Source organism: Caretta caretta, chromosome 7 (genome assembly GCF_965140235.1).
Source record: "Caretta caretta isolate rCarCar2 chromosome 7, rCarCar1.hap1, whole genome shotgun sequence".
Lineage (NCBI taxonomy): Eukaryota > Metazoa > Chordata > Testudines > Cheloniidae > Caretta > Caretta caretta.
The window spans coordinates 16,003,540-16,028,053 of NC_134212.1; the positions used below are offsets into that span (position 1 = coordinate 16,003,540).

At 44.6% G+C, this 24,514-nt stretch overlaps 1 protein-coding gene across 1 annotated transcript in view; it reads left to right on the plus strand.

Annotated features, from left to right (window-relative positions):
• Positions 1 to 477: 477 nt before the first annotated feature.
• The window catches only part of EDEM1 (ER degradation enhancing alpha-mannosidase like protein 1), a 28,060-nt gene continuing 4,023 nt past the window's right edge, over positions 478 to 24,514 (plus strand). The window contains exons 1-11 of the mRNA XM_048857381.2: positions 478 to 1,129; positions 6,222 to 6,294; positions 12,050 to 12,153; positions 14,595 to 14,766; positions 17,470 to 17,653; positions 18,295 to 18,469; positions 19,111 to 19,231; positions 20,169 to 20,339; positions 21,002 to 21,075; positions 22,297 to 22,393; positions 23,858 to 24,046. Coding sequence (XP_048713338.1) covers positions 687 to 1,129; positions 6,222 to 6,294; positions 12,050 to 12,153; positions 14,595 to 14,766; positions 17,470 to 17,653; positions 18,295 to 18,469; positions 19,111 to 19,231; positions 20,169 to 20,339; positions 21,002 to 21,075; positions 22,297 to 22,393; positions 23,858 to 24,046 — 1,803 coding nt within the window. The 5' untranslated portion in view covers positions 478 to 686. The remainder of the gene's footprint in view (positions 1,130 to 6,221; positions 6,295 to 12,049; positions 12,154 to 14,594; positions 14,767 to 17,469; positions 17,654 to 18,294; positions 18,470 to 19,110; positions 19,232 to 20,168; positions 20,340 to 21,001; positions 21,076 to 22,296; positions 22,394 to 23,857; positions 24,047 to 24,514) is intronic.

Below are 24,514 nucleotides of genomic sequence, written 5' to 3' on the forward strand. Positions count from 1 at the left end.
TGCAGCACCCTGGCTGAACCGCACCTGCGGACTCGACGCGCTTTTCACCCGGCTACAGCCCCCAGCCTTGCGAGCAGAGGCTGCAAGGGGCCCAGCCGCGCAGGTTCGAGCCCACCGCCAGCCAGCCGGGGAGCGGAGCCGGCCCCAGCGCGCGGGGCCACTTGCCGCGGCGGACGCTCCGGTGTGGGCCCTTCACAACCGGACCGGACGCTGCGGAGGCCAAGACTCCAGCTCCCCAGCTCTACCCCCGCCCCGAGCCGCGGGCGGCGGCCCGGAGCGGGCCGAGATAGGGAGGGAACTGGACCGGCGCGCCGCCGTCACAGCTTGCCACGTCAGCTCGCCGGCCCCGCCCCGCCCGCCCCGCCCCGCGGCGCTGTGCGTGCGTGCGTGCGGCCGCATCCTCAGAGTGGGGGGAAAGGGGGGAAGGCCTCTCCATTTGATTGACATCCCGCGGCAGCCTATGAGCGGAGAGGGCTGCCACAGGCAGGGGACGTAGAGGGCGACGCTGACCAACCAGGAGCCGGCACGGGGCGGCCGGATTGACCCCCGGGTCACAATATGTCCGTTCCCTTAAAGGGCCCGCCGGCTGGTTGTTGTGCTGCAGGGGAGAGTCGGGGTTCGCCTTTGGCTGGCGAGCTGGCGGCGGCGGGGTCCCTTTAAACGATGAGCGTGGGCAGCGCGCGACCATGCAATGGCGGTCGCTGGTGCTGGGCCTGCTGCTGCTGAGGCTGGGGCTCCACGGGCTGCTGTGGCTGGTGTCCGCGCTGGGGCCCGGCCTGGGCTTCCACCACCGCTTCCCCTTCGCCCTCCCGCCGCGCGGGGCCCCGGACCCGCCCTGGCTCGCGCGGGCCGCCGGCGGGGAGGCGCGGGCCGCGGGGCGCTGCGGGCGCGCCCACTGGGGCTGCCTGCTCCGGGGAGGCGGCTGCGGCGGCGGCGGCGGCCCGGCCGGGGGCGATGAGTACGAGAAGCGCTACAGCGGCGCCTTCCCCCCGCAGCTGCGGGCCCAGCTCCGCGACGCGGCGCGCGGCATGTTCGCCTTCGGCTACGACAACTACATGCGGCACGCGTTCCCGCAGGACGAGCTGAACCCCGTGCACTGCCGCGGCCGGGGCCCCGACCGCGCCGACCCGTGAGTGGCGGGGCGGGGAGAAGGGCGGGGGGGGGGGAGAGGAAAGATGTGGTTGGGGGAGCAGGGGGGCTGGCAGGGGGGTGGTTTGGCTGGGGGCGTTGGTGTGGGTTGCTGGCAGGGTGGGGGCTTGGTGTGGAGGTGGGTGGTTAGGGGAGGGAAGAGAGGGCGAGGGTGGGAGGGGGCTGGCAGGATGGGGGGGGTTGGTGAGGAGGCGTGGGAGCTTTAAGATGGGGTGAGGGAGGGAAGAGGGGGACTGGCAGGATGGGGATTTGGTGACGAGGTGGGGGCTTTAAGATGGGGGCTGGGGGAGCAGGGGGGCTGGCAGGGAGGTGGTTTGGATGGGAGGGGGTTTGCTGTGCGTTACTGGCAGGATAGGGGCTTGGTGAGGAGCAGGGGGCTGTCAAGATGGTGGCGGGGGGTGGCAGGTGGGGCTTTGGGGAGCAGCAAAGCCTGTCTAGAGGTGAGGGAGAGGGAGCTGCTTGGAGAGACCTGGCCATGGATACCTGGTTCATTTCCCTGGCCTTTGGTGGGTGTGGCTGCCTAGGGCCCAGCTGGGTCATGCACACCCTCTGCCCGAAACATGCAGAGCCTAAGGATACTGTCATCTTTACGTGGTGCCTTTTGTGTTGAAGAATTGCAGTCCCTTTACAAACTGTACCCAAGCATTGCTTCATTGCTCATGGACATGCAGCCATCTCTGGGGTGCAGCATGGCGGTAGCTCCAGGGTGCAGAGCAGTGCAACAAGCTAACTTCTCTACTATGGCTCCTTGCTCTAGTTGCACCTATCAGTAACTACTGAAGAGCATCCTCTGTTTCTCTGTGCATTTCTTCATATTCTTATTGTTGCTCTAATATGTATGTTCCTGTTGTGGTATCTCTGTCTCTCCTAGTGTATATCTGTAGATGAAGACGTGTACAGTAGCAGCCTGCCAGCCTATGTAGTTTAACTAGATGCCCCAATAACTCCAGGAAGTGTTTAGTGTTAAACCAGTCGAAGTCCAAGGCCACCCTCCCCTTTACACCTATCTGCAGGTTGTTCAGGAGGTGAGCATTAATTCTATCCCATCTGTTTTAAAGAATAGTTGTAATCAGAGAATTGATTGTAGAAATTAAAGTTGGCAGTGCAGAGAAGTGAAGTACCCAGCTCCTAAACTTTTATAGGGAACTGTGTGTGACTTGCATTGACTATCATGGGCATAGGACAGCTAAATCCCCTAATAATGCTTTTAAATTCTAGGATTATGCCTCTTGAGTCACATATGTTCAGCTTTCAATAAGAAAACACAGCAAGCATTGCTATAACTGCCAAAGAGCAAACTATAACTTTTAAAAATCTTGTGTCCAGTCAAGTTATGATAAATGGCATCTTTTCAGCTTTGTATTTCCCTTCTCCACCCAATACCATGTTAGAATGTTAAAGAGCAATAATTCAGTAATATAGAAAAATACTTCTAGGTAATTTCTGACCCAAGTCCTTTACCTCGGTGTACATTACTTTTGTGTGTATGGAAGCGAGCGGATCACTTGATTACATGCTCTGTTCAGGTTTCAGAGTGGTAGCCTTGTTAATCTGTATCAGCAAAAACAACGAGTCCTTGTGGCACCTTAGAGACTAACAAATTAATCTGGGCATAAGCTTTCGTGGGCTAAAGCCCACTTCATCAGATGCATGAAGTGAAAAATACAGTAAGCACTAATATATATCACAGCCCATGAAAAGATGGGAGTTGCCTTACCAAGTTGGGGGGGGGGGGGGAGGGGGTCAGTGCTAACGAAGCCAATTCAATTAAGGTGGAAGTGGCCTATTCTCAATTGTTGACAAGAAGGGTGAATATCAGGAGAGGGGAAATTACTTTTTGTAGTGACCCCATCCATCCACTGCAAAAAGTAATTTCCCCTCTCTTGATATTCATCCTTCTTGTCAACTATTGAGAATAGGCTACTTCCACTTTAATTGAATTGGCCTCATGAGCACTGACCCCCCACTTGATAAGGCAACTCCAATCTTTTTATGGGCTGTGATATCTATATAGTGCTTACTGTATTTTTCACTCCATGCATCTGATGAAGTGGGTTTTATCCCACGAAAGCTTATGCCAGGATTAATTTGTTAATCTCTAAGGTGCCACAAGGACTCCTCGTTGTTTATGTTCTGTTCATTTCATCTGGGGCACCTAGCATTGGCCATTGTTGGAAGACTGGGCAAGATGGACCTTTGGTCCGACCCAGTATGGTCCTTCTTATGTAATAGTGAGGTTTGGTTCACCTGTTTTTAAGGCTAGTGACTTGGACAATAATTTCCTTCTTTTAATGTAGTTGAATGAACTTGTATATGTGGTCTTGATTAAAAAAAAAAAAAATCCTCAACTGTTGTGAATCCAAATAGAATTATATCATGGTCCAGGTATCTTGTGATATATGTAGAGAAATGGCTTGGCTTTCAGCATTGTTTCCACTCTCAGATGTGTGCTTGTAAGGACATTATTAGTTTTTGCAAGCAGAATGTACACTTTAGTAGCACTAGCTGGTAATACTGCAAATGCTTATGTTGTTGAGTTAACATTAGATGTTATTGTTTCAGTTCCCTTAAAAGCAGCCTTAAAAAAGTGAGACTTCTTTTTCAATTAAATTTTCTAACTTTCATGCTGTAAATGGCAAAGTCTGTTTTTGTTTGGATTTTTCTATGTGGGGAGAGAGGGGGATTTGAATTGAGAATGAGTGCGGAATATGACCTATTAGACCTGAAGTGAGGCAAGTGTACTACCAGAAAGGATTTTTTTTTTTTAAATGCTCTTCTCCTCTACAGACATCGGTAGTCTCCTTTTTGATACTGCATTTTAGTAGCATTGAGTGTTGAAACAAACATGAAGGTAAAGCCACAGGAAGCACTTGGGTACATGAAAGTTCATCTCTGTACATTTTTGAAGCTGAAAGTAGGGGTTTTTTGGTGCAGGATATTTTTATTAGCAAGTATAGATTTACAACTATATGTATAACTTACTGGCATCCACTGCCCAGAGACATTTGGCCAACTTAAAAAACAAAAAGAAGTCAAAAAAAGGTCAGCCTGTCAAGTAAATTGCAGAGCAAAATATGCAGCATCCTCGCTCTACATATGATAACCAAATCAACCTTATATAAAACTATATAAAAGCTCTTAGCTTTTGTCTTGAAGAATGGCAGTCACAGGTCATCAGTGGATAATCCCAAAGAGCCACTTCAGCAAATACCTTAAAAACATAAACCTAGGCCATTGCTTAGAATTGTCACTGAGTTCTAGCTTTGAGAAATGAGAACAAATTAACTTTCTCTTATTCTAGAGAGAGCGGTGTTCAATCGGACATATTTTTCTTTAGAAATAGCTATTCACTGATGGCAGAAAAGAGCTAAAGCACTGTGCTATGAAATCTACATAGAATATTTAGGACTGCTCGGGGCAAGAATCACGTTCAGATTTCAGAAAATTTGTGCTGATAGTAGCAAGATAGCCATGGATGTTTTACTGTTGCTATTACTATGTCAGAGATCCTCTCTGGATGAAGGAAAGCCTCTGTTCACCAGCTTTGTGCAGGTTTCTTTCTGGTATTTTTGTAGTTTCTCAGCTTGTAGATGTTTGCATGCCTGTATGCTTTCTTGTATGCACAGCAAATAGCAAATGTGTGCAATGTGCTCTGTAAAGTCTCAGTTCCTACTGTTGATTTAAAACCCTGGAATGATGCCACACTTTAGATTAGCTGCCTGATTGAAAGCCCGTTGAAGTCTGGACTCTTAAGAATTGTAGTCTTTTAAAAAGAAAGCTGATAAATTTTTAAAGAAATAACTTTAGAGACTTGTCATTCTTTATAATGAATAAAGACACATTTGTAGTTGCAACAGATACACAGTTGAAATGAAGTTGTTTGGGTAAGTGTATGTGTGTTACCTGTTTACATGGTAGAGGTTTTACTAGTATAACAGGCCTGCATTTAATTCTTCTTCATTACATAAGCTGAACATTTGGTCTCGAATGCAATACTTCCCCACTCCAGCCCCCGCTTTTTTTATTTAAAATAACAATTCCAGATTTGATAAAGATATAACAAATGTGTCCATCTGACCTGTATATAATTTATGGTTCTGCTCACGTCTGACATACTTTCTGCACAGACAGTATCTTTTTAAAATTATATATATATATATATATATATATATAATTTTTTATATATAATTTAAGAAAACAGTTGATGAAGTTTGTTTTATTAAAATAAATATGAACTATTCTCAACTGCCCTTCTACCTGGCTGTCACAAGCAAGCTACTTTTTATAGGTGTAAGGAGCTCAGATCAAGTGTAAGTAGTCTTTTGGCCTATCCAAGGCCACGATCAAGTGTCTTGATATTTTTGGTCTTTTGGCCTCGAGATGAAAACCTTGTCTGTTTTCTCTTAAAGTGAAAAAATTATCTAAGTTAAGTGAAATGGATGGCGGCAACAAACTAATCCTGTCGCCCATGTTTATTTTAATAGAACAAATAGTTCACTGTGAAAAGGCTGCACAATGAATACACTATTTAAAAAAAAAAAGACATTTACACTTGAAGTGAATAGAGAAGATGGAAGTGACATGCTAGACTTGAAAAAACAGTTTGAACTCCATCATGACTTTCTCTAGGCCCTTGGCACAAAAAAAGAAAAAAGTTGAGTAAATTCACTGTATTGTAGCCTGGAGAGAGCCTAGGCTACAATAATGCATCAGAAACACCTTCAAATGTATCGGCTTGAGTCCTGAAGAGGAGTAAGAGGCCTTTGTAACCTGTTGAAAAGTACTTTTTTGCCAGTCAAGACAGGGTCATAGGGCTCAGTTTTACCCCCATGGGAATCCAAAGCAAACTCCTTAGCAGCATCAGACCCTTACACTCCCCCAAGGTAATGTTTTATATGCGTGGAAATAATTAAATACCCAAATACATATGATAGTACTTAGATTGGCAGCTTATTCTCAGACTTTATTAACAGAGCGTGGTGCCTGGTTAAATGTTTTTAAGATTTATCTTCTAGTATGGTGATTGTAACTAGATAATTCTATCAAGTAACATTTAACTGTATTTGTTTCAGTTCAAATCTGAATATCAATGATGTCTTGGGAAACTACTCTCTAACTCTGATTGATGCACTGGATACCCTAGCGGTGAGTTGTCAAAATATAAAAGTAAATATCTTCAAATTATTAGCAGAAGGTAAGAATCCACAAATTGCAGTGGCTTAAGTATTTTCCAAGAGGACATGGATGGTGACTGGAGTTGCTTTTTGGAGGGAGGGAGGAAGGCAAGTGGCAGGCTGGAGAGGCTAGCACACTCATTATGGAAAAGTCTAAAGGAGATTAACGGAATCTTTAAGCTCTTGTCCAGGCCGCAGTTGTTGATTGTGTTAGAGGTAATTTTTGATTGCAGTAGTGCTGTAAAGCATTCTCAAGCTGTGCAGATGCTGTACATATGTTAAATGGACAAAGCTCTATAATTTTTAAAATTGCAATTTTTTGAATCAACCTAAATAGATAGAAATCACCATGAGAGAAAAGGGCAACATAGGAAATTGAAAAGAACAAACTGAATTTTGCAAATTGAGTTAAATTTGTTTTAATGCATCTGGGTAGTGTTGTCAATGATGAGTCTCTTTGCTAATTAAAACCTGATGGCAGTGTCTTAACTGGGGTCAGAGGGACTGCCTGAAAAAGAGTAAAATCAGTTGGGGAGGAGGCTTGAGGGGAGAGAGACTCAAGACACTCTTGGAATACATGGTTCTCTTCCTGGCTTGGTTCCTTCACTATCCCAAGCTCCTGGGCCTTGATCCAATAAGTTTGGATCACTTTTTGTATGTCTCCTCTTCCATTGACTCCTATATCAGGCCTACTCTACCCTTAAAAGTTAGGTCAACATAGCTATGCTGTGCAGGGGTGTGAAAAATCCAGAATTCTTCCGTTGACCTAGTTGACCTCTCGGAAACAGAAAAACCCCTTCCATTGCTGTAGAAAGCCTCTATGCTATGGTGCTACGGTGCTGTTGCTCTGCCACAGTATGACCCACAATGTAGACATGGCCTCATTCTATATCTGCTTGAATGTAAGAAACATTGTTACATGTTGACCACTTGCACATACCTTTTCCCCCCTCTTCCCACCCTTCCTTTGTTTAAATATAATACGTGATTGTGTTCTGTGTACCTTCTTGGACAACAGGCTACACTTTTACGTGGTAGGCTTTTTCTCTTAACCAAAATTTTATATTTACTTCTGTGAAGAGTTTTCAAACTTTATGAAGTCCTGAGTACAGAAGGAAGAGTACTTTGCTGATTTGATACAATTTTAAATAGCCTTTCCATAGTCTCATTTTTTGCATTGCAAGATCAGGTTGGTTGTTTTAAACTGGATGCCTTGGAACGCAGTCAGATAATTACCATTTGTCTACAGCTATTGGGTGGACAATGTCTTCTGCAAATGAATTCTACAGTTGCATGGTTTTCTTCTATATACTGTCTTTCCTGAAAGATCACAATGTATTTTTGAAAACTAAAGCACTTCCTCATCACTAAAATGCATACGTATCTCTGTGGTGAAAAACTGCAGCTGTCTGATGGAACACAGCAATGGTTTAGAGAACTTAAAGCAGGAAATGAGGTGAAAAATGTTTTTTAACTGAAATGGTGGAGGGGATCTTAAAGTGCACTTACCAAAGCTTGAATCTGGCTTTCAAAAAAATGAATGTTGACATTTCTGATTTTGGTTTTAAACATAAAGTGTTACGGCATATTTAATGGCCACAGGTCCACTTGTGTTTTTAGTTTCCTCTCATTTCCAGCAGTATATTGCTGTTCAGGGCCACACTAGAGCATTGGCTCAATACTGGTAGAAGAGTGCCACCTACTGAATATCCATGGGCTTTTTCTGTAGCACCTGTAGGCCGTTTTCCCGTTGAGGTCTTCAGCCAACTACTAAGCCTGCTTAACTTGAAATATCATGTTACACCCTTATTCACAAGACTCGGCTTTCTTCTGAGATTCAAACCTTTTCCTTTAGGCGGTTCTTGAAGACAGAGACTTCCTCAATGCACAGCTACAAGCCAGCCTCCTCATGCAGTAGCAGCACTCATTCTGAATACTGGCTAGTCCAGAGGTGGGCAATCTACAGCCCGCAGGCCACATCCGGCCCGCGGGGCCATCCTGCCCGGCCTCTGAGCTCCTGTCTGGAGAGGCTAGTCCCCAGGCCCTCCCCCACAGTGATGCCGCCACGCAGGTGCAGCTGGCTACGTCTGGGCAGCGGGGCTGTGAGCTCCTGTCGCTCTGAGTGGCATGGTAAGGGGGTGGCGGGGTAGGGGGTCCTGAGGGTCCCGGGGAGCAGTCAGGGGACAGGGAGCGGTTGGATGGGGCAGAGGTTCTGGGGGCAGTCGGGGAACCGGGGGGGAGGGGGGTTGGATGGGGGGTCCCAGGGGGCCTGTCAGAGGGTGGGGATGTGGATAAGGGGTGGGGCAGTCAGGGAGCAGGGGGGTTAGATGGGTTGGGGGCTCTGAGGGGGGCAGGAAGTGGGTGGGGGCGGATAAGGGACAGGGGCCCAGCTGTTTGGGGGGGCACAGCCTTCCCTACCTGGCTCTCCATACACTTTCGCACCGCAATGTGGCCCTCGGGCCAAAAAGTTTGCCCACCCCTGGGTTAGCCCCACTGTAACTCACACGTGCCCACGTGCTATTCTTAAAGGGGCAGCTCCCATTTCTCTTATTACATAATTTATTTCACCATTAACAAAAATATATCATAACAAATATAAATCAATACGATTACTAAACACAAACAATATTCTGTTTTAAAATATCTATTCCAAGGGCCCCACAGGGTGGCAGAGCTGCTAAAATAGATCCCACGTCGCTGTCACAACACTAATGCAGCTGTGTTAAGGAAGTGGAGTATGTGGATGTCCCCTTCCTCATCCTGCTAGTGGTTCGCAGTAGCCTCTAATGGCAGCATTAATATATTAAAAATGCAGTTGCTGCAGTCTGCGATACGTGTAAGACAGATTTTCTGAGTCCTTAGTCAAACACGCCTTTGGTTGTCAGCACCTTTTGACTTGGTCAAGAACACCCCAAATAACGCATTGGGTACTTCCCTAACAGAACCTATGACACTCCTTTCTTCTTTTTTTAAAGGAGCAGGTTCTAGAGCTACATGTGTGAAGCTGGAAGTTAAGTGGGGGAGGGAGGAAAACAAGCTCTGTTTATCTTCATAGAAAACAAGTTCTGAGCTGGACTTGAGGCTTCATGGAAGGGCTGAATTCACCTCTCACCCTGGAATACATCTGGAGTAACTTCCATGATCTTAATGGAGTTACACCAGTGTGAGAATTTGGTTTTAAAACTCTTGATGTCAGTGTACATGGTTGTGGCTGAAAGAACTTTATTTTATATGTTTTGTCGACTCTTGAGCTTCTGCAGGAAATGTGGCTGTTTTTATGTTTCCCTCTACATAGAAAAAATTCCTCTAACTTCCTGTCACTAATGTTGTTGAAACCAGCAATATATCTACATCTACTTGCAGGTGTAGTTAGCACAGATCTTGCTAGCATTGGGTAAAGTAAGCCAAGCATTGCTTGTATTGTATTATGCAAACTGTAAGAAATGCATAACGGATCCTTAAAAACTAAACGAAGGCATATGAGTATCAACACACATGAGCGTAAATGAACAAAACGGTGCAGTAAATCTCAGTGCAGGCGACAGAATTCCAGATCCAGGGTGAGCCCGTCATCCCCCTGGCGGAGGGGCAGGCCTACCGACACCTCGGCACACTGACGGGTTTCCGTGTCCGACAGACACCCGAGGACACCATCCAAGAGATCCTACAGGATGCTGCCAAGATCGACACCTCACTGCTACCACCGTGGCAAAAGATAAACGCCCTGAACACCTTCCTGATCCCCCGCATCTCGTTCGTCCTAAGGGGATCCGCCGTGGCAAAGGTACCCCTCAACAAGGCAGACAAGATCATCAGGCAGCTGGTGAAGAAGTGGTTATTCCTTCCCCAGAGAGCCAGCAACGAGCTGGTCTATATCACCAACAGGCATGGCGGTGCCAATGTCCCCCGCATGGGTGACCTGTGTGACATCGTGGTGATCACCCACGCCTTCCGCCTGCTGACGTGTCCTGACACCATGGTAAGGAGCATCGCAGCAAAAGCCCTCCATGATGCAACACAAAAGCGGATCGGTAGAGCCCCCTCCAGCCAAGACACCGCCAGTTTCCTGAGCGGTTCCCTGGATGGCAAATTTGGCCGAGACGGGGGCAACATCGCTTCACTGTGGTCCCGCGCCCGCAATGCCACGCGCCGCCTGGGGAAGCGCATCGGCTACCGCTGGGAGTGGTGCGAGGAGCACCAAGAGCTGGGAGTCCTGGTGCCGCAGATCAGGTCTGAGGACAACACCATCGTCACCCCGAGCGCCAGGGGCCTGCTGGAGAGGACCCTGAAAGCAGCCATCCACTCGCTGTACATAGAAGCCCTGAAGCATAAGCCGGACCAGGGAAAAGCCTTCGAACTGACCAGCAAGTGGGACGCCAGGAACCACTTCCTCGCTGGGGGCGGCTTCACCCGCTTCACCGACTGGCGGTTCATCCACCGCGCCCGGCTCAGCTGCGGCCTGCTCAACGGAGCCGTCTGCCATGGGAACCGAGACAAGTGTTGCAGGAAGTGCGGCTACTCCGAGACTCTGCCCCACGTCCTGTGCAGCTGCAAGCCCCACTCCAGAGCCTGGCAGCTGCGCCACAACGCCATCCAGAACTGCCTGGTGAAAGCCATCGCACCGCACCTGGGGGAGGTTGCCGTGAACTGCGCCATCCCCGGTACCGACAGCCCGCTGCAACCCGACGTGGTTGTCACTGACAAGGCCCAGAAAAAGATCATTCTCGTCGACATCACGGTCCCCTTCGAGAACAGGACCCCGGCCTTCCGAGAAGCCTGAGCTCGGAAACTGGAAAAATACGCCCCTCTGGCCAACACCCTGAGAGCGAAGGGCTACGCGGTGCAGCTGGACGCCCTGATCGTCGGAGTCCTGAGCGCTTGGGACCCCTGCAACGAGCGTGTGCTGTGGACTAGCGGGATCGGTAGACGCTACACACGCTCATGCGGCGCCTCATGGTCTTGGACACCATCCGATGGTCCAGGGACATCTACATCGAGCACATCACCAGCCATCGACAGTACCAGGAGGAGTGAGCCGGTACAACGTTGTGCACCCACTGTGGGAAAAAGACTGAGAGACTTTCCCCATTGGACCGTATGAACTGGAACCATAAACCCACTGAGCATTAAATCCCACCAAATGAGGGTAGACCCATCCACACCATCGTATCCACTCACTATACTCCGCACCTGAACATAGCCGTTATGTGGCTAACTTACCCCCATATCTCAATGTCTGTACTCTGACCGGTTAAACTTTCACCTCCAGTCGGGGAGATGGCAGATTATTATGTAATCCTTACTCCATCAGCTCCTAAATCGAATTTCGCACCCCTTGATAATCTGTACTTTATCCCCTGACAATCAGAAACTTCTATGCTTGAACTCTGTACCGTTTCTTATTTTAGCATTATCTTAATAAAATTTTTAAAAAGGGCCAAAATGTGTTCTAGATACCCTTTCGTACTTCCAGCACTACAACTACTTAGTGAAGTATTCTTGGCTTGTGTAATGAGATAAGTTTCAAAAAGGTGTTGTACAGAGGAAAGGGGACAAGTTAGTGTTTATAAATAGAAACACTGACTATGAATATCAAAGCCACTATTCTCTACCCAGATGACTGACCTTTGTGGCTTAAAATAAAATCTGCATGAATTCTTTTTTCCTCTGTGCAATAAGCTGATAGACCCCTCTATGTTCTTTAATATTATTCTTCAATGTTAAAGGTAATGGGAAATTCTTCAGAGTTCCAGAAGGCGGTGAAGTTAGTGATTGACACAGTCTCATTTGACACAGACTCTACAGTTCAAGTCTTTGAGGCAACAATCAGGTATGTGGTCATAAATATCTGATTAAGTAACCGAGGTTTTACATGTGTGTGGGAATGATTCAGAGAGGTTTCTTTGCTCAAGAAGAAACTTACTGGTCCCAAAAACTTCATTGCTTCCTAATTGTTCACTAGGCATCCTTAGTCTCAGAGTGACTAGAAGGTGTACTCAGTGAACTATCTTTCAAGTGACACTATTGTTTCTTTAAGTGTCAGGGGTAAAACAAAAGGCAGGTGTGCTGTGGAGATCACTTTTTAAGGCAGTCTTTCTTTTAACTGTTCTTCTTATTGAATAACTTTTAATGCTGCTTGCTTAGTCATTTCAAACTGCAAGACACTATTTGGACAGCTGAACACTTTTTTGGAGAGTTTATTCAGTGTATTGATATAAAATATGTTGTTGCGCTCCCTAAAAAGGGGTTCCTGTCAATATACTGTAGACAGGCTTAGCATAACTGAAATCCCCACATCAAAGTAACACTCCAGTATAACTGAAGTTCAGCAGTGCCATTTACTGTAATCTATAATCTGCAAACCGTGCAAATGAAAAGAAAAATAATTTCCTGTTATAAATATAAAGGGACGGGTAAACCCCTTTAAAATCCCTCCTGGCCAGAGGAAAAACCCTTTCACCTGTAAAGGGTTAAGAAGCTAGGATAACCTCGCTGGCACCTGACCAAAATGACCAATGAGGAGACAAGATACTTTCAAAGCTGGAGTGGGGGAGAAACAAAGGGGCTGGGTCTGTCTGTGTGATGCTTTTGCGGGGGACAGAACAGGAATGGAGTCTTAAAACTTAGTAAGTAATCTAGCTAGATATGTGTTAGATTCTGTTTGTTTAAATGGCTGATAAAATAAGCTGTGCAGAATGGAATGGATATTCCTATCTTTTTGTGTTTTTTTGTAACTTAAGGTTTTGCCTAGAGGGATTCTCTGTTTTGAATCTAATTACCCTGTAAGGTATTTACCCTCCTGATTTTACAGAAGTGATTCTTTTTACTTTTTCTTCTATTAAAATTCTTCTTTTTAAGAAACTGAATGCTTTTTCATTGTTAAGATCCAAGGGTTTGGGTCTGTGGTCACCTATGCAAATTGGTGAGGATTTTTATCAAACCTTCCCTAGGAAGGGGGGTGCAAGGTTTTGGTGAAGATTTTGGGGGGGAAAGATGTTTCCAAACGGGCTCTTTCCTAGAAAATAAAACCGGTTAGACGTTTGGTGGTGGTGGCAGCGAAAGTCCAGGGGCAAAAGGTAAAATAGTTTGTACCTTGGGGAAGTTTTAACCTAAGCTGGTAAAAGTAAGCTTAGGAGGTTTTCGTGCAGGTCCCCACATCTGTACCCTAGAGTTCAGAGTGGGGAAGGAACCTTGATATTTCCCAACGCTACAATTCCTCTCTTCTCTCGTTTTGTTTCTTCTCCCAGACATTTGAAAAATATATGCTGTGCAGGAGTCCTAAATATTACCTAGTTGGGACCAATGGATTGATATTGACTACTATCTTACACAAAATCAGAATAAAAATTAATTTTGGTATAACTGGTATTTCAGGCAAGGTCTCACGTGGGTTAAGTTTGGATATTTTTGTCCTCATTTATAATTCCATTACAATCTCATTTTATTGTGTCTTCTCTTGAGTGAATTAACATTGTGGGAAGACACATTCTGCTCTCTAACCTGCTTTTAAAAAATCTTTTAAAAAAAAAACTTTTGATGTGGTGCATAGCCCTGTTTCATTTGATCTTGCAGATGCTGACACTGTATCAAGGTGGAGCTGTACTAACAGAAGAGCAAAAGTCCCTACCTAATCAAATTCTGAGGGAGGGAGTTCTAGGGCTCTTTCCAAGAGTGCAAGCTCTCCATTCCTTATGCTTGGTCTGTGAATCCCAAATGAGGCTCTGCAGCCCAGGACTGAAGTTATTCCTTTTTCCTTCTGCACTGTATACTTTGACTTTAATGATGCAGGAATGTGGGGGGGCCGGGTGGGTTGTGTGTATGCGTGTGAGAGAGAAAGGATGCCACCTTCTTCCTCCCAACTCATTACAGCTTTGCAGTGGGTTACGTCCTCTCTGAATCACTCCTCTTTTTCAACATATGTAATAGTCCTTCACCTCTCTCACTGATGCTTCCTTTTTGAAGCTTATTAAAAGGCACTGTGTGCCAAGATTCTTATAAATGTTCTCCCAGTTTAACTAAATCTGTTGGTATAGTAAAACTAAAGAGAAAATTCACGTATTGTGAATGGAGATGTTGAGATAACTGCATCCAGTCTTAGCTAACTGAAATTCAATAAGACAGCTATGGTAGGACCTTCAGACTGATGGAGTTTTACCAGTGTTTTTTGGAGCATTCGGTATTGGCCACACTGCAAGAGGCAGGATATTAGAGGTCATATTGCGAATTCTGTAGATTTTTTTTTTTAAGGTTCTGCAATCTCTTTTCCAATAGGGTTTTGGGAAGTCTGCTTTCTGCCCACATAATAATTACAGATACCAAGCAACCCTTTGGTGACATGACCATTAAAGATTATGATGATGAACTCTTACATATGGCTCGTGACCTGGCAGTGAGGCTGCTACCTGCCTTTGAGAACACCAAAACAGGAATTCCCTATCCTCGGGTAGGTGTGATACAATCTATTTTGATATACGGGGGTAACTTCCTTCTACTTGTCTTTGTAAGGAACTGCAACTTCTACTTTTTACAGTAGTGAACTTTTTCTTTTGTCTAAAAGGTACAGCTCTTGGCATCAAATGTGACTTACTATATTTTCCAGTACTATGCAGATTTGTTTTGAGCCCACTTTTCCACTCTGTAGATGCCAGGCTAAAGATTAAAAACTTCTCTGATATGCTTAAACTTTTTTTGTTCACAGAATGTAGAGTAGGTAGTTACCTTCTCCTTTACTCTAGCCAAACTGTACAGACTTATTTCTAACTCTTCCTCATTACTCAAGGTGCTACGTGTTGACTTTAAAGTACTGTATACATTAAATATCTTAAGTTACTGATACAGACAGAAGGTCCCAACTAAAATTAACTGTTATCATGCAGGGAGGCATGTCTGTAGAGTTACTTCAGTAGCATCAGTGAATTAATACCAAAATAATGCACATCCAGAATAGAAGCCTGGACATTAAATTAGTTTACATTATTATGTATTATATCAACATTCTAAAATGAGAGGTAATGCGTGGCAGTTGGCTTACCACTGACATACTTACTTCCTTTTTTATATATATATATCACTTAAATGAACTTAGCTGAGTTAGAAAAATCTACTCGCCTGTGGCAAGTTGAAAGGCTTATGGGGCGACTGCCATCAACATCTGCAGAATCCAGACTTTTGCTTAAAATGTTTCTAGTCTTCAGTGTTGCAAAGGAAACATTCCAATGCTGAATAGTAAATCAATGCAGTCTTTTTTTCCCCTGAGTCTGCAAATTGACATTTTTGCCAGGTTCATCTGTTTGAAACTGGGATGGAGGCTAAGGAAAGAACACGAAAAACTTTGATTTTTTTTGTGGAAACTTACTCCCATGTTTTGGCCAACTATATAGCTGTTCAGAACTTTCTGAATATTGACATTCTTAAAATCCTGGAGCAAGGGAAGAATTCTTATTACACTTTTTGCAACCAGATCTGTTGTCAGTTTTCACTTTCACCTTGTTACAGCCTGTCTGACAAGTGTCTTGTTAGTTTTTGCTGTTCAGAACATTGTGGGCAGCAATGAAATTGACAAGGATTTGGGACCGTTTCACTCTGATGGGTTGCTCTTGGGAAAGTCCAGTACATCCATATAATGCTGCTCAGGAGCTTCCCCAGAGGAAGCACTCCTGAGTGAAGGCTGGGAGAGGAGAAGAGTAGAGGAGATACCCCTTGAGTCTCCACCACCATCATGGCAGCCAGGAAATGAGGGAGTGGGGGTAGGAACTGAAGACAGCACAGGTAAATTTATCTTGTGATAGACATGAAGAGGTGGACTGAAGCCAAGAAAGGTTAATGAGTAGGGCATGAACAAGAGGTTTGTGGGTTTTTTAAAAAATAACTTATTGCCAGTTAACGTCCTGTTCAATAAGATTAATTTAATGGTGCATGAACAGAACAGCTGTTTCTTTACACTCTGTGTGCGTGCGCGCGAAACTATGGCCGGTCAGTTGTCTTTCACTCTGGCTATTAAGCTTAGTCCTTGGGCTTGCAGGTATCAAGTACATTTTCAAGGCCTGGAATTTAGTACTTGTTAATAGTGCTGCACTGACTGTTTTGCAGAATGAATGCAGTATGGTGGGTAGCAGGAGCCCAGGATTACCCCATAGTGCCCTCTAGCTAATGGGTTTCTTTTTCTGGAGAGAATTCTTATAGGGCGGAGATGGCAATCCTATCTTGATGGCCATTTGTTTCTTGGCTCTCTTGTGCAGATAAAACTGTAAGCCATTTGTGAGGGCCTCTTGCAGCTGCTGCAGGTTTAAGTTATCGCTGCCATTGAGATTCCTTATTTGAGTGTGAAAGCTAATTTCTTGTGCAGAATTATGAGATTCCCACTAAATTGTGCTTTGAGAATGAGAACATTATCTCTGCCATAAAGTAGTCATGGACTCAAATGTGGATACTGCAGTAAGATGATTTTCCTGTGAAAGATGATGCATTCATGGCAGAAGATTAGCTCGTCATTTAGGCAATTGTTTCTAGCTACAACGTTGCAACTTCAGAACGGCACACCTATTCTGCAGCTGAAATGTGGTGTCCTGGCTGAGCCCTCTTTATTGGGATGTATTTCTCTTCTTCACAACAACCAAATTAATTTTAAAGGATTATTGTAATTATTTTTCGAGCTGTTATGTTTGCATCTACTGCATGTAGTATGGACGTGTACATAACAATGTATGTAGTATAAAGAGATTGCCAGTGTCCTTTCATTCCCAGGAACAAGGGAACAAGTTCAGGTGCACCGAAGATTAAAGCTGTAATTCACAGTTTACAAACCTAAATGCACAAAATTAAGCACCTGAATTGCATAGGTGCTGAGCACTTGCAGTTTAGTAGTTGTGCGCTGAGCACTTCTGAAAATTAGGGGCTCTTTACTTAGGCATATGAATCCCACTTAGGCATCTAATTTTAGGGACCAAAGTTTGAACTTGGATTGCAATACATTCAGCTCTTGCTTCAAGTGGTGGGAAGTTGATCTCTTCTTGCTTTATGTAACTAATGCACACTCCATTAAAAAAACCATGGCGTCTTTAATACAGCTAAGAGTGGAACTTAGAACATTGTAGCACTCGTTGCTCAACGTGTCATGCAACTGAAGCTCCTTGTATCTGTTTCACAGGTGAATCTAAAGAAGGGAGTCCCTCCTGACAGCAATAATGAGACCTGTACTGCAGGAGCTGGCTCTTTGTTGGTGGAGTTTGGCATTCTTAGCCGGCTGCTTGGAGATTCCACATTTGAATGGGTGGCACGGCGAGCTGTTAAAGCACTGTGGAGTCTTAGGAGCAATGACACTGGACTATTAGGTAGTCAATGCTCCTATGTGATTTCCAGATGTCTTAGTCACTTCAGCCAGAACAGGATGTATTAACTGTCTTGTCTCCCATCCTTCTATTTTTAGATACCCGACTTCTTGCACAGTAGTGCTTCACACATTCTCCAGTATATAAAGGGCACCACTTATCTTCTATCTGACTTTGATATTGTGGGCTCTCTACATATGTACGCTTTTTATCTGTCTGTGATATTCTGTGGATGTACAGGGAAAGCATCAGAGATCGAGGACACAAACCCCTGATGGTTGGATTTTTCAAAAAAACCCCACAATTGTGAAATCAGTTTGAGTATGGCACAAACTTGAAGTTCCTACATGTGTAGGCCCTATTAACATAAATTAAAATAGCATGTGAGTAAAGGCTGCAGGATAGGACCTTCAGTCTTCGAATAACTGCATGAGAGTACTAAGCTTGATGATAATTAGTTCCTTGAGCAAACAAACATTAACTTCTTGGCAATACTTTTTCCTTAAAGTTATTTTGTAACTTGAATATGTGCAGATCATGGATTGGGACTTTAAAAATGAGTTGTCGCTTGTGCTTCCAACTAAAATATGCACCAGGAAATGTTTGACATAAATCTTTGTCTTTCTGTCTGTCTATCCCTGAAGGAAATGTCGTGAATATTCAAACTGGCCACTGGGTTGGAAAACAAAGTGGCTTAGGAGCGGGTTTGGACTCCTTCTTTGAGTATCTATTGAAGTCTTACATCCTTTTTGGAGAAAAGGAAGACCTAGAGATGTTCAATGATGCATATCGAAGTATTCAGAACTACTTAAGAAGAGGGTATGTTTCCCATAGCTATCATTTTCTTAAATTTACAAACGCTCCAGTGCTGGGTGATGAGTTGTATAGTGTCAGTTGCTCTCTTTGGAGAAGATGTGCTCTCAAAGAAAAATTTTCCTTGGTGGAATTATCTGGCAACTGTTGTTTTTAAATTGGTTTGAAATTTGCACCAATAAGTACTCTTATATAGATCAATTGATGGGGGAGAGGAGAAGAGAAATGGTAAATCACTGTACATTTAAACCAGTATTTACTACTTGGGACAGTAGTGAAAAAAGACAAACCATCCCAGAGGGAGGGAAGGGTGTATGGGTGAGTGCGAGAGAGAGAAACAGTACTATACATGCTCGTTTCGGGCCCAGTCTTACCCCTGTTGTCAGTGGTAAGGCTCCCATTGATGTGAGAGTAGGATTAGGCCCTGAATTTATATAAATAATTAATATTATCTGGGATTAACCCTGTTTTCCTAATAAGGTATAATAACATAGGCTCAAAAAAATATTGCATCCCCACATCTGTAGAACTCACTGTTTCTGTGATAGTTGTAAATTATGGCAATGTTGTAAGAATTTAGCATTAATGTGCCTTGTGCTCTCCTGAAAATGAAACATTCGTGTGGTGGTGGTGGTGTTGCTTTGCAGACGGGAAGCCTGTAATGAAGGTGAAGGAGACCCTCCTCTCTATGTTAACGTAAATATGTTCAGTGGGCAGCTGATGAACACCTGGATTGATTCCCTGCAAGCCTTTTTTCCTGGACTACAGGTAATCTCAATTTTCAGTCTTTTGGAGACTAGGTAGTACAGTGGGTTGGTTTATTAGAGATGTTCTTTCTAATGCTAGTTCTGGCGCCAAGTGAGAGTCTGAACGACAGGTACCAGTTTCTTCCTTTCCCTGGGGGTGCTCAGCCCCTGCCCCGCCCCTCCTCCCCCTCCTCCTGCATGCTGCAGAATAGCTGATACGTGGCGAGCGGGAGGTGCTGGGGGGTGGGGGGGGAGGGAAGGTTGATGGTTGGGGCCACCAGTGGGCAGGAAGGGAAAGGTGGAACTGACTGCCAGTGGGTGCTAAACACCCACTAATTTTTTTCAATGGGTGCTCCAGGGCTGGAGCACCCACGGAGTTGATGCCTTTGGGCTGAACGTATCCTAGAGTCACCTGCAAACCCAGCAACCAGTTTGTCATGGCTGACTGTCTGCAAAAGAGAGGGCCAAGACTAGATAGTAGGGTAACTCTCTGCCTAAGACTGAACTGCATCCACAAAGCGGTGCTGAGAAACTTGGCTTGCACTTCACTAGACTTAAACTATTCCCCAATTTTCAAGAATTAATTCTGATGCTAATCTTACCATTTAGGGATCTGTGATGTGTTGATGTGAGCTCCCTCGTGCCAGTGTTTGTGGTGTGAATGAAGTAACCGTATGATTCTGCTTTTATTCAGGCCTCTTCCCTCTTGAGGCGTATGTTACATCTGGGCATCCAATGCAATATGTGGGATGAAAAGTGAATTACTGTCTTTGCATCCAGTGAAGTGAGCTGTAGCTCATGAAAGCTTATGCTCAAATAAATTGGTTAGTTTCTAAGGTGCCACAAGTCCTCCTTTTCTTTCTGCGAATACAGACTAACACGGCTGCTACTCTGTCTTTGCATAATGTGAGCACAGTATTTATTACATGCACATGTTTATAGCTGTTAATTATTTCTAGGTTTTAATAGGAGATGTGGAAGATGCTATTTGTCTCCATGCCTTCTATTATGCCATATGGAAACGATATGGAGCTCTTCCAGAGAGATACAACTGGCAGTTACAGGCACCAGATGTCCTCTTCTATCCACTGAGGCCAGAGTTGGTGGAATCTACCTATCTTCTTTACCAGGTACTTCTCATTCTCTGAGGATATGGCCTATATAAATGTTGTGATTTCGGAATGCACCTCTGCTTTTTCTGTTATGTATTTGGTAATGGTCAGGCAGCAAACCTCATGCCAGTCCATAAAAAATATTCTTTTATACAGAAGTGTCCCTGGCTAGCTGTGTTTTAGATACATAAAACAGTATGTGCTGCTTGCTTTGAAAAGACGCTGTGCTATAATTCGTCTCTTACACAGTCAAAATGCCGCCTTTCAGATGTCCTATGTAGCAGATCCTTGAACAAATACTTATATGGCAGAAATAATGTTTAAACTTGGTGTGGCAGCTGTTACAGTGAAGCAGGATCTGTGCCAGGGCAGGTACCACCCCTCCTCTCAGGCTCACTGGCACAGTTTCTGATTTAGTCCAAAGGCAGCCATAATACTTCTTTTAAACCATCAGCTTCTCTCTGCCAGAAAAGTTTCCTGCATCTGTTCTTCCAGAGGACAGGCCCGGCAGGACCTTTCCACTGGGGCAAGTTAAGAAAAGCCCCAGGAAACAGTGGGGGCACTGAATAGCCTGCCTAGCAATGTCTGTCTTGAGAATGTGCTCCAATAAACCCCCACCATAATAAATACCAGCTTGACAATATTTTGAATTCCTGACTTTTTTTTCTTTCTCTACACAGGCCACAAAGAATCCTTATTACCTTCATGTAGGCATGGATATTCTTCAGAGTCTGGAAAAATATGCAAAAGACAAGTCAGTTTTCAGAGTCCTTACCCTTCTTTCTCCTGTCAGTGTGTATTTGTTTGTTAAAGACTCTAAATTATCTGAAAATGTAAAGAGGTGATCAATATTTTTTCAGAAAGATGACAAAGTACTTAAGTTACATTTAATAATAAATTCTGGAGGTTTCTTCTTTGAGTCAGCATATACATGTGATGTAACTGGCTTGTCTTCAGGTAGAAATCTGCATCTTCAACTGGGAAGAAATATGCAGGGTGTTTTTTGAATGATTTCTAAATTTTATTTATTTTAAACAAAAAATCCTTTCAGTAATGTCTTTTTGTCTTGATACTATTTTTTTCTGAGAATTGGGTCAGTTTTTGGCAAATGGGAGGAAACCGATTTGCTTAAGTTCTCGTAAGAGGAATATTCCTACCCTCAAACCAATCTCCAGTTTAAGTTTGGACTTAATCAATATTTAAGTGTTCTCTGATCTAGCATTTTGGTTTGAGACTACCTCCTTGTCAAAACAAAAGTTACTTTTAAATGTTGCCATTGATTTTAGAGTATGGGCTTGGTACCTATTTTACTAATATTATTGCAGGACTCATACAGGAAACTTCAGGTAATAAGGTTTTAGACCTATCTGCTAAAATAAATACAGTGATGCCAAATAAAACGCTGTGAAATGTAGCTTCTCTGTGTTGCACAATGACCCTAGATTATCTTTCACTTGCACATTTTTAGGCACAGAATTTGTTCTTTATTACTTTTGAAAAGTCATCCAACCACCAAATATTTGTTCAAAACTTGTAAAATATAACTGCAGCTAGAGTAATAGGCTGAATGACAACTGCCTTTATGTATTTCTAATGATTTGTCAAGTTGTGGCTATAAGGAAGACCAAGAGATTGTTGGCAGCCCTCTTCAGTTTACCAGAAGTTGTTAAACTGTGAAGTCGTAGATCAGGACTCTGGTCAGAGAATGGCCATACAATCTGGATTCTTGCTACAAGTACCGTATATTATATTGCACTGGTTATTCCAATACATGTGTTTTAGGGTAGTACCGTATAACGAAATTTGTGGTTTAGTACTGGCAAACATCTATCTTTTTAAAGTGTGAGATGTCTCATCTTATTTTAATTTTTACTTCAACCCATGTTTGGCATTTGGTCTGAATGAAGTTATGAATGTGTTTTGTTCCTTAATGTCAAATGTGATGGAAATAAATCCAAACTAAATTTAATTTTAGGTGTGGCTATGCTACATTGCATCATGTCATAGAGAAGTCGAAAGAGGACCGGATGGAGAGCTTCTTTCTCAGTGAAACATGTAAATATTTGTATCTGGTATGTATTTACTTTTATCACCACCACCAAAAAACTTGGGAACTTTATATTAAAAGGAAGAAGCTTCTTTGTAGGGACTGCAGGCAAGCAACAACAATAATAATAGAAATGCAGGACTGGAAGGGCCCTTAAGAGGCCATGAAACCTATCCCCCTTCCTCTCTCCCTTGCTGAGGCAGGATTAAGTATTCTTGGACCAGTGGTCACCAACCAGTTGATTGCGATTGCCGGTGGTGTAGCATGGCTGCTACTAAGGCAGACTCCCTACCCTGGGCCCACGCCACTCCTGGAAGTGGCCAGCACGGCCCTGAGGGTGGGCGTCTCCTTCTGTGTGCTGCTCCTGCCTGCAGGCACCGCCCCCAGAGCTCCCATTGGCCGGGAGAGCTGCGGGGGTGGTGCTTGCAGAGAGGTGCTGCAGGGGTGCGTTGGCCTCTTCTGGGAGCAGTGTGGGACCGGGGTAGGGAGGGAGCCTGCCTTAGCCTCGCTGCGCCGACCGGGAGCCGCCAGAGGTAAGTGCTGCCCAGCAGGAGGCCGTACCCCAGCCCTGAGCCCCCTCCCAGAGCCAGCACCCCATACCCCCTCCTGCACCCCAAGCCCCACCCGGAACCTCCTCCCGGAGCCAGCACCCCACACTTCCTCCTGCATCCAAATACTCTGCCCCAGCCCTGACCACCTCCCAGAGCCAGCGCCCCATACCCCCTCCAGGGCCCCAGTACTCTGCCTCAGCCCGGAACCCCCTCCCACACTGCGAACCCCTCGGCCCCAGCCCAGAACCCGCACCCTCTCCCAAACCCCAATCTACCCCAGCCTAGTGAAAGTGAGTGAGGGTGGGGGAGAGCGAGTGACCTGGGGGGGTGGGGAATGGAGTGAGCGGGGAGGGGCTTTGGGGAAGTGGGGCAGCCACGGAGTGGATCCTGGGTTGCCCTTACATTCCAAAAGTGATCTTGGGTGTTAAAAGGTTGGAGACCACTGTCCTAGACCATCCCTGACAGCTGCTCGTCTAACCTGTTCGTAAGAATGTCCAGTGGCCTAGCTTGCACAATGCTGGAGGGGAAGGGAAAGGCTGGCTGCCATAATGATTCATGTTATAAACTTATGAATTCCTCAGAAAAATATCTTTTGTCTGCACACTTCATGTAAGCACTTACTTTAGTGCAAAATGAATGCTTAAAGTATTCAGCTCTTGTACTGAGTCGTCCTCTTCTAACTACCACCAATTTTTCTGCTTTTAGAATTAAAAACAAAAACAACCCCCCCCCACCCCCAAAATTATAGTTTCCTTTTACTCTAATGGAAATCTGTGCCTCCAATCTCAAAAAATCTAACAAGATTGTTTGGTGTACTGACTTGTTTAGTGTCATGTTGAATTATTGCGCATGCATTTGATGAATGTCCTGATAACAAACATGAGTTTCATTAGATGGATAGCGTCATGCTTTCTCTCTTTTCCCTGCCTCTTGTTTAGTTGTTTGATGAAGAGAATCCAGTGCACAAATCTGGAAATAAATATATGTTTACTACTGAGGGGCACATTGTGTCTGTGGATAAACGTTTTCGTGACTCGCTCTGGCAAGATACCTTCCCTGAAGAAGAGGAAAGGAATGCAGAAAAACTAAAGCCTAATGAATTAAAAGCCATGAACTCCAGTTCTAACGTAAGCAGTGTATAAAGTGTCTCCGGCTGTGTGGTTGGAGAAAAGGGGTGGTGAAATATTACACCTTGAGATATCGGGGAGAGGAAAGCAACTTTGAAGTGGTAACTAATGAACTTTGTTCAGCAAACCTATATTCAGATGTTTAAAAAATCCTGAACCATCTCAAGAATTTGAAAATTACAGTGACTGCCTCTCGGAATGGGTCTGGATGGCTTGGAATACAGGAAATTGCACAACCTGTCAAATTGTAGGTCCCTTGCTCCAACTGTCCTCTTTCATAGTAATTGAAAGTAATTGTCATCTGATTGTTAGGGGATGTGCCCAGAGTAAATTGGTGCCCTCCATTCATTTCGTAGAGGTCAGCTTTGTGCATTGCCCAACCGCCAGCTCAGACTCAGACTTTAAAGCCAGAAGGGACCATCCTGATTATCTAGTCCGACCTCTTGCACGTTGTAGGCCACAGAACCT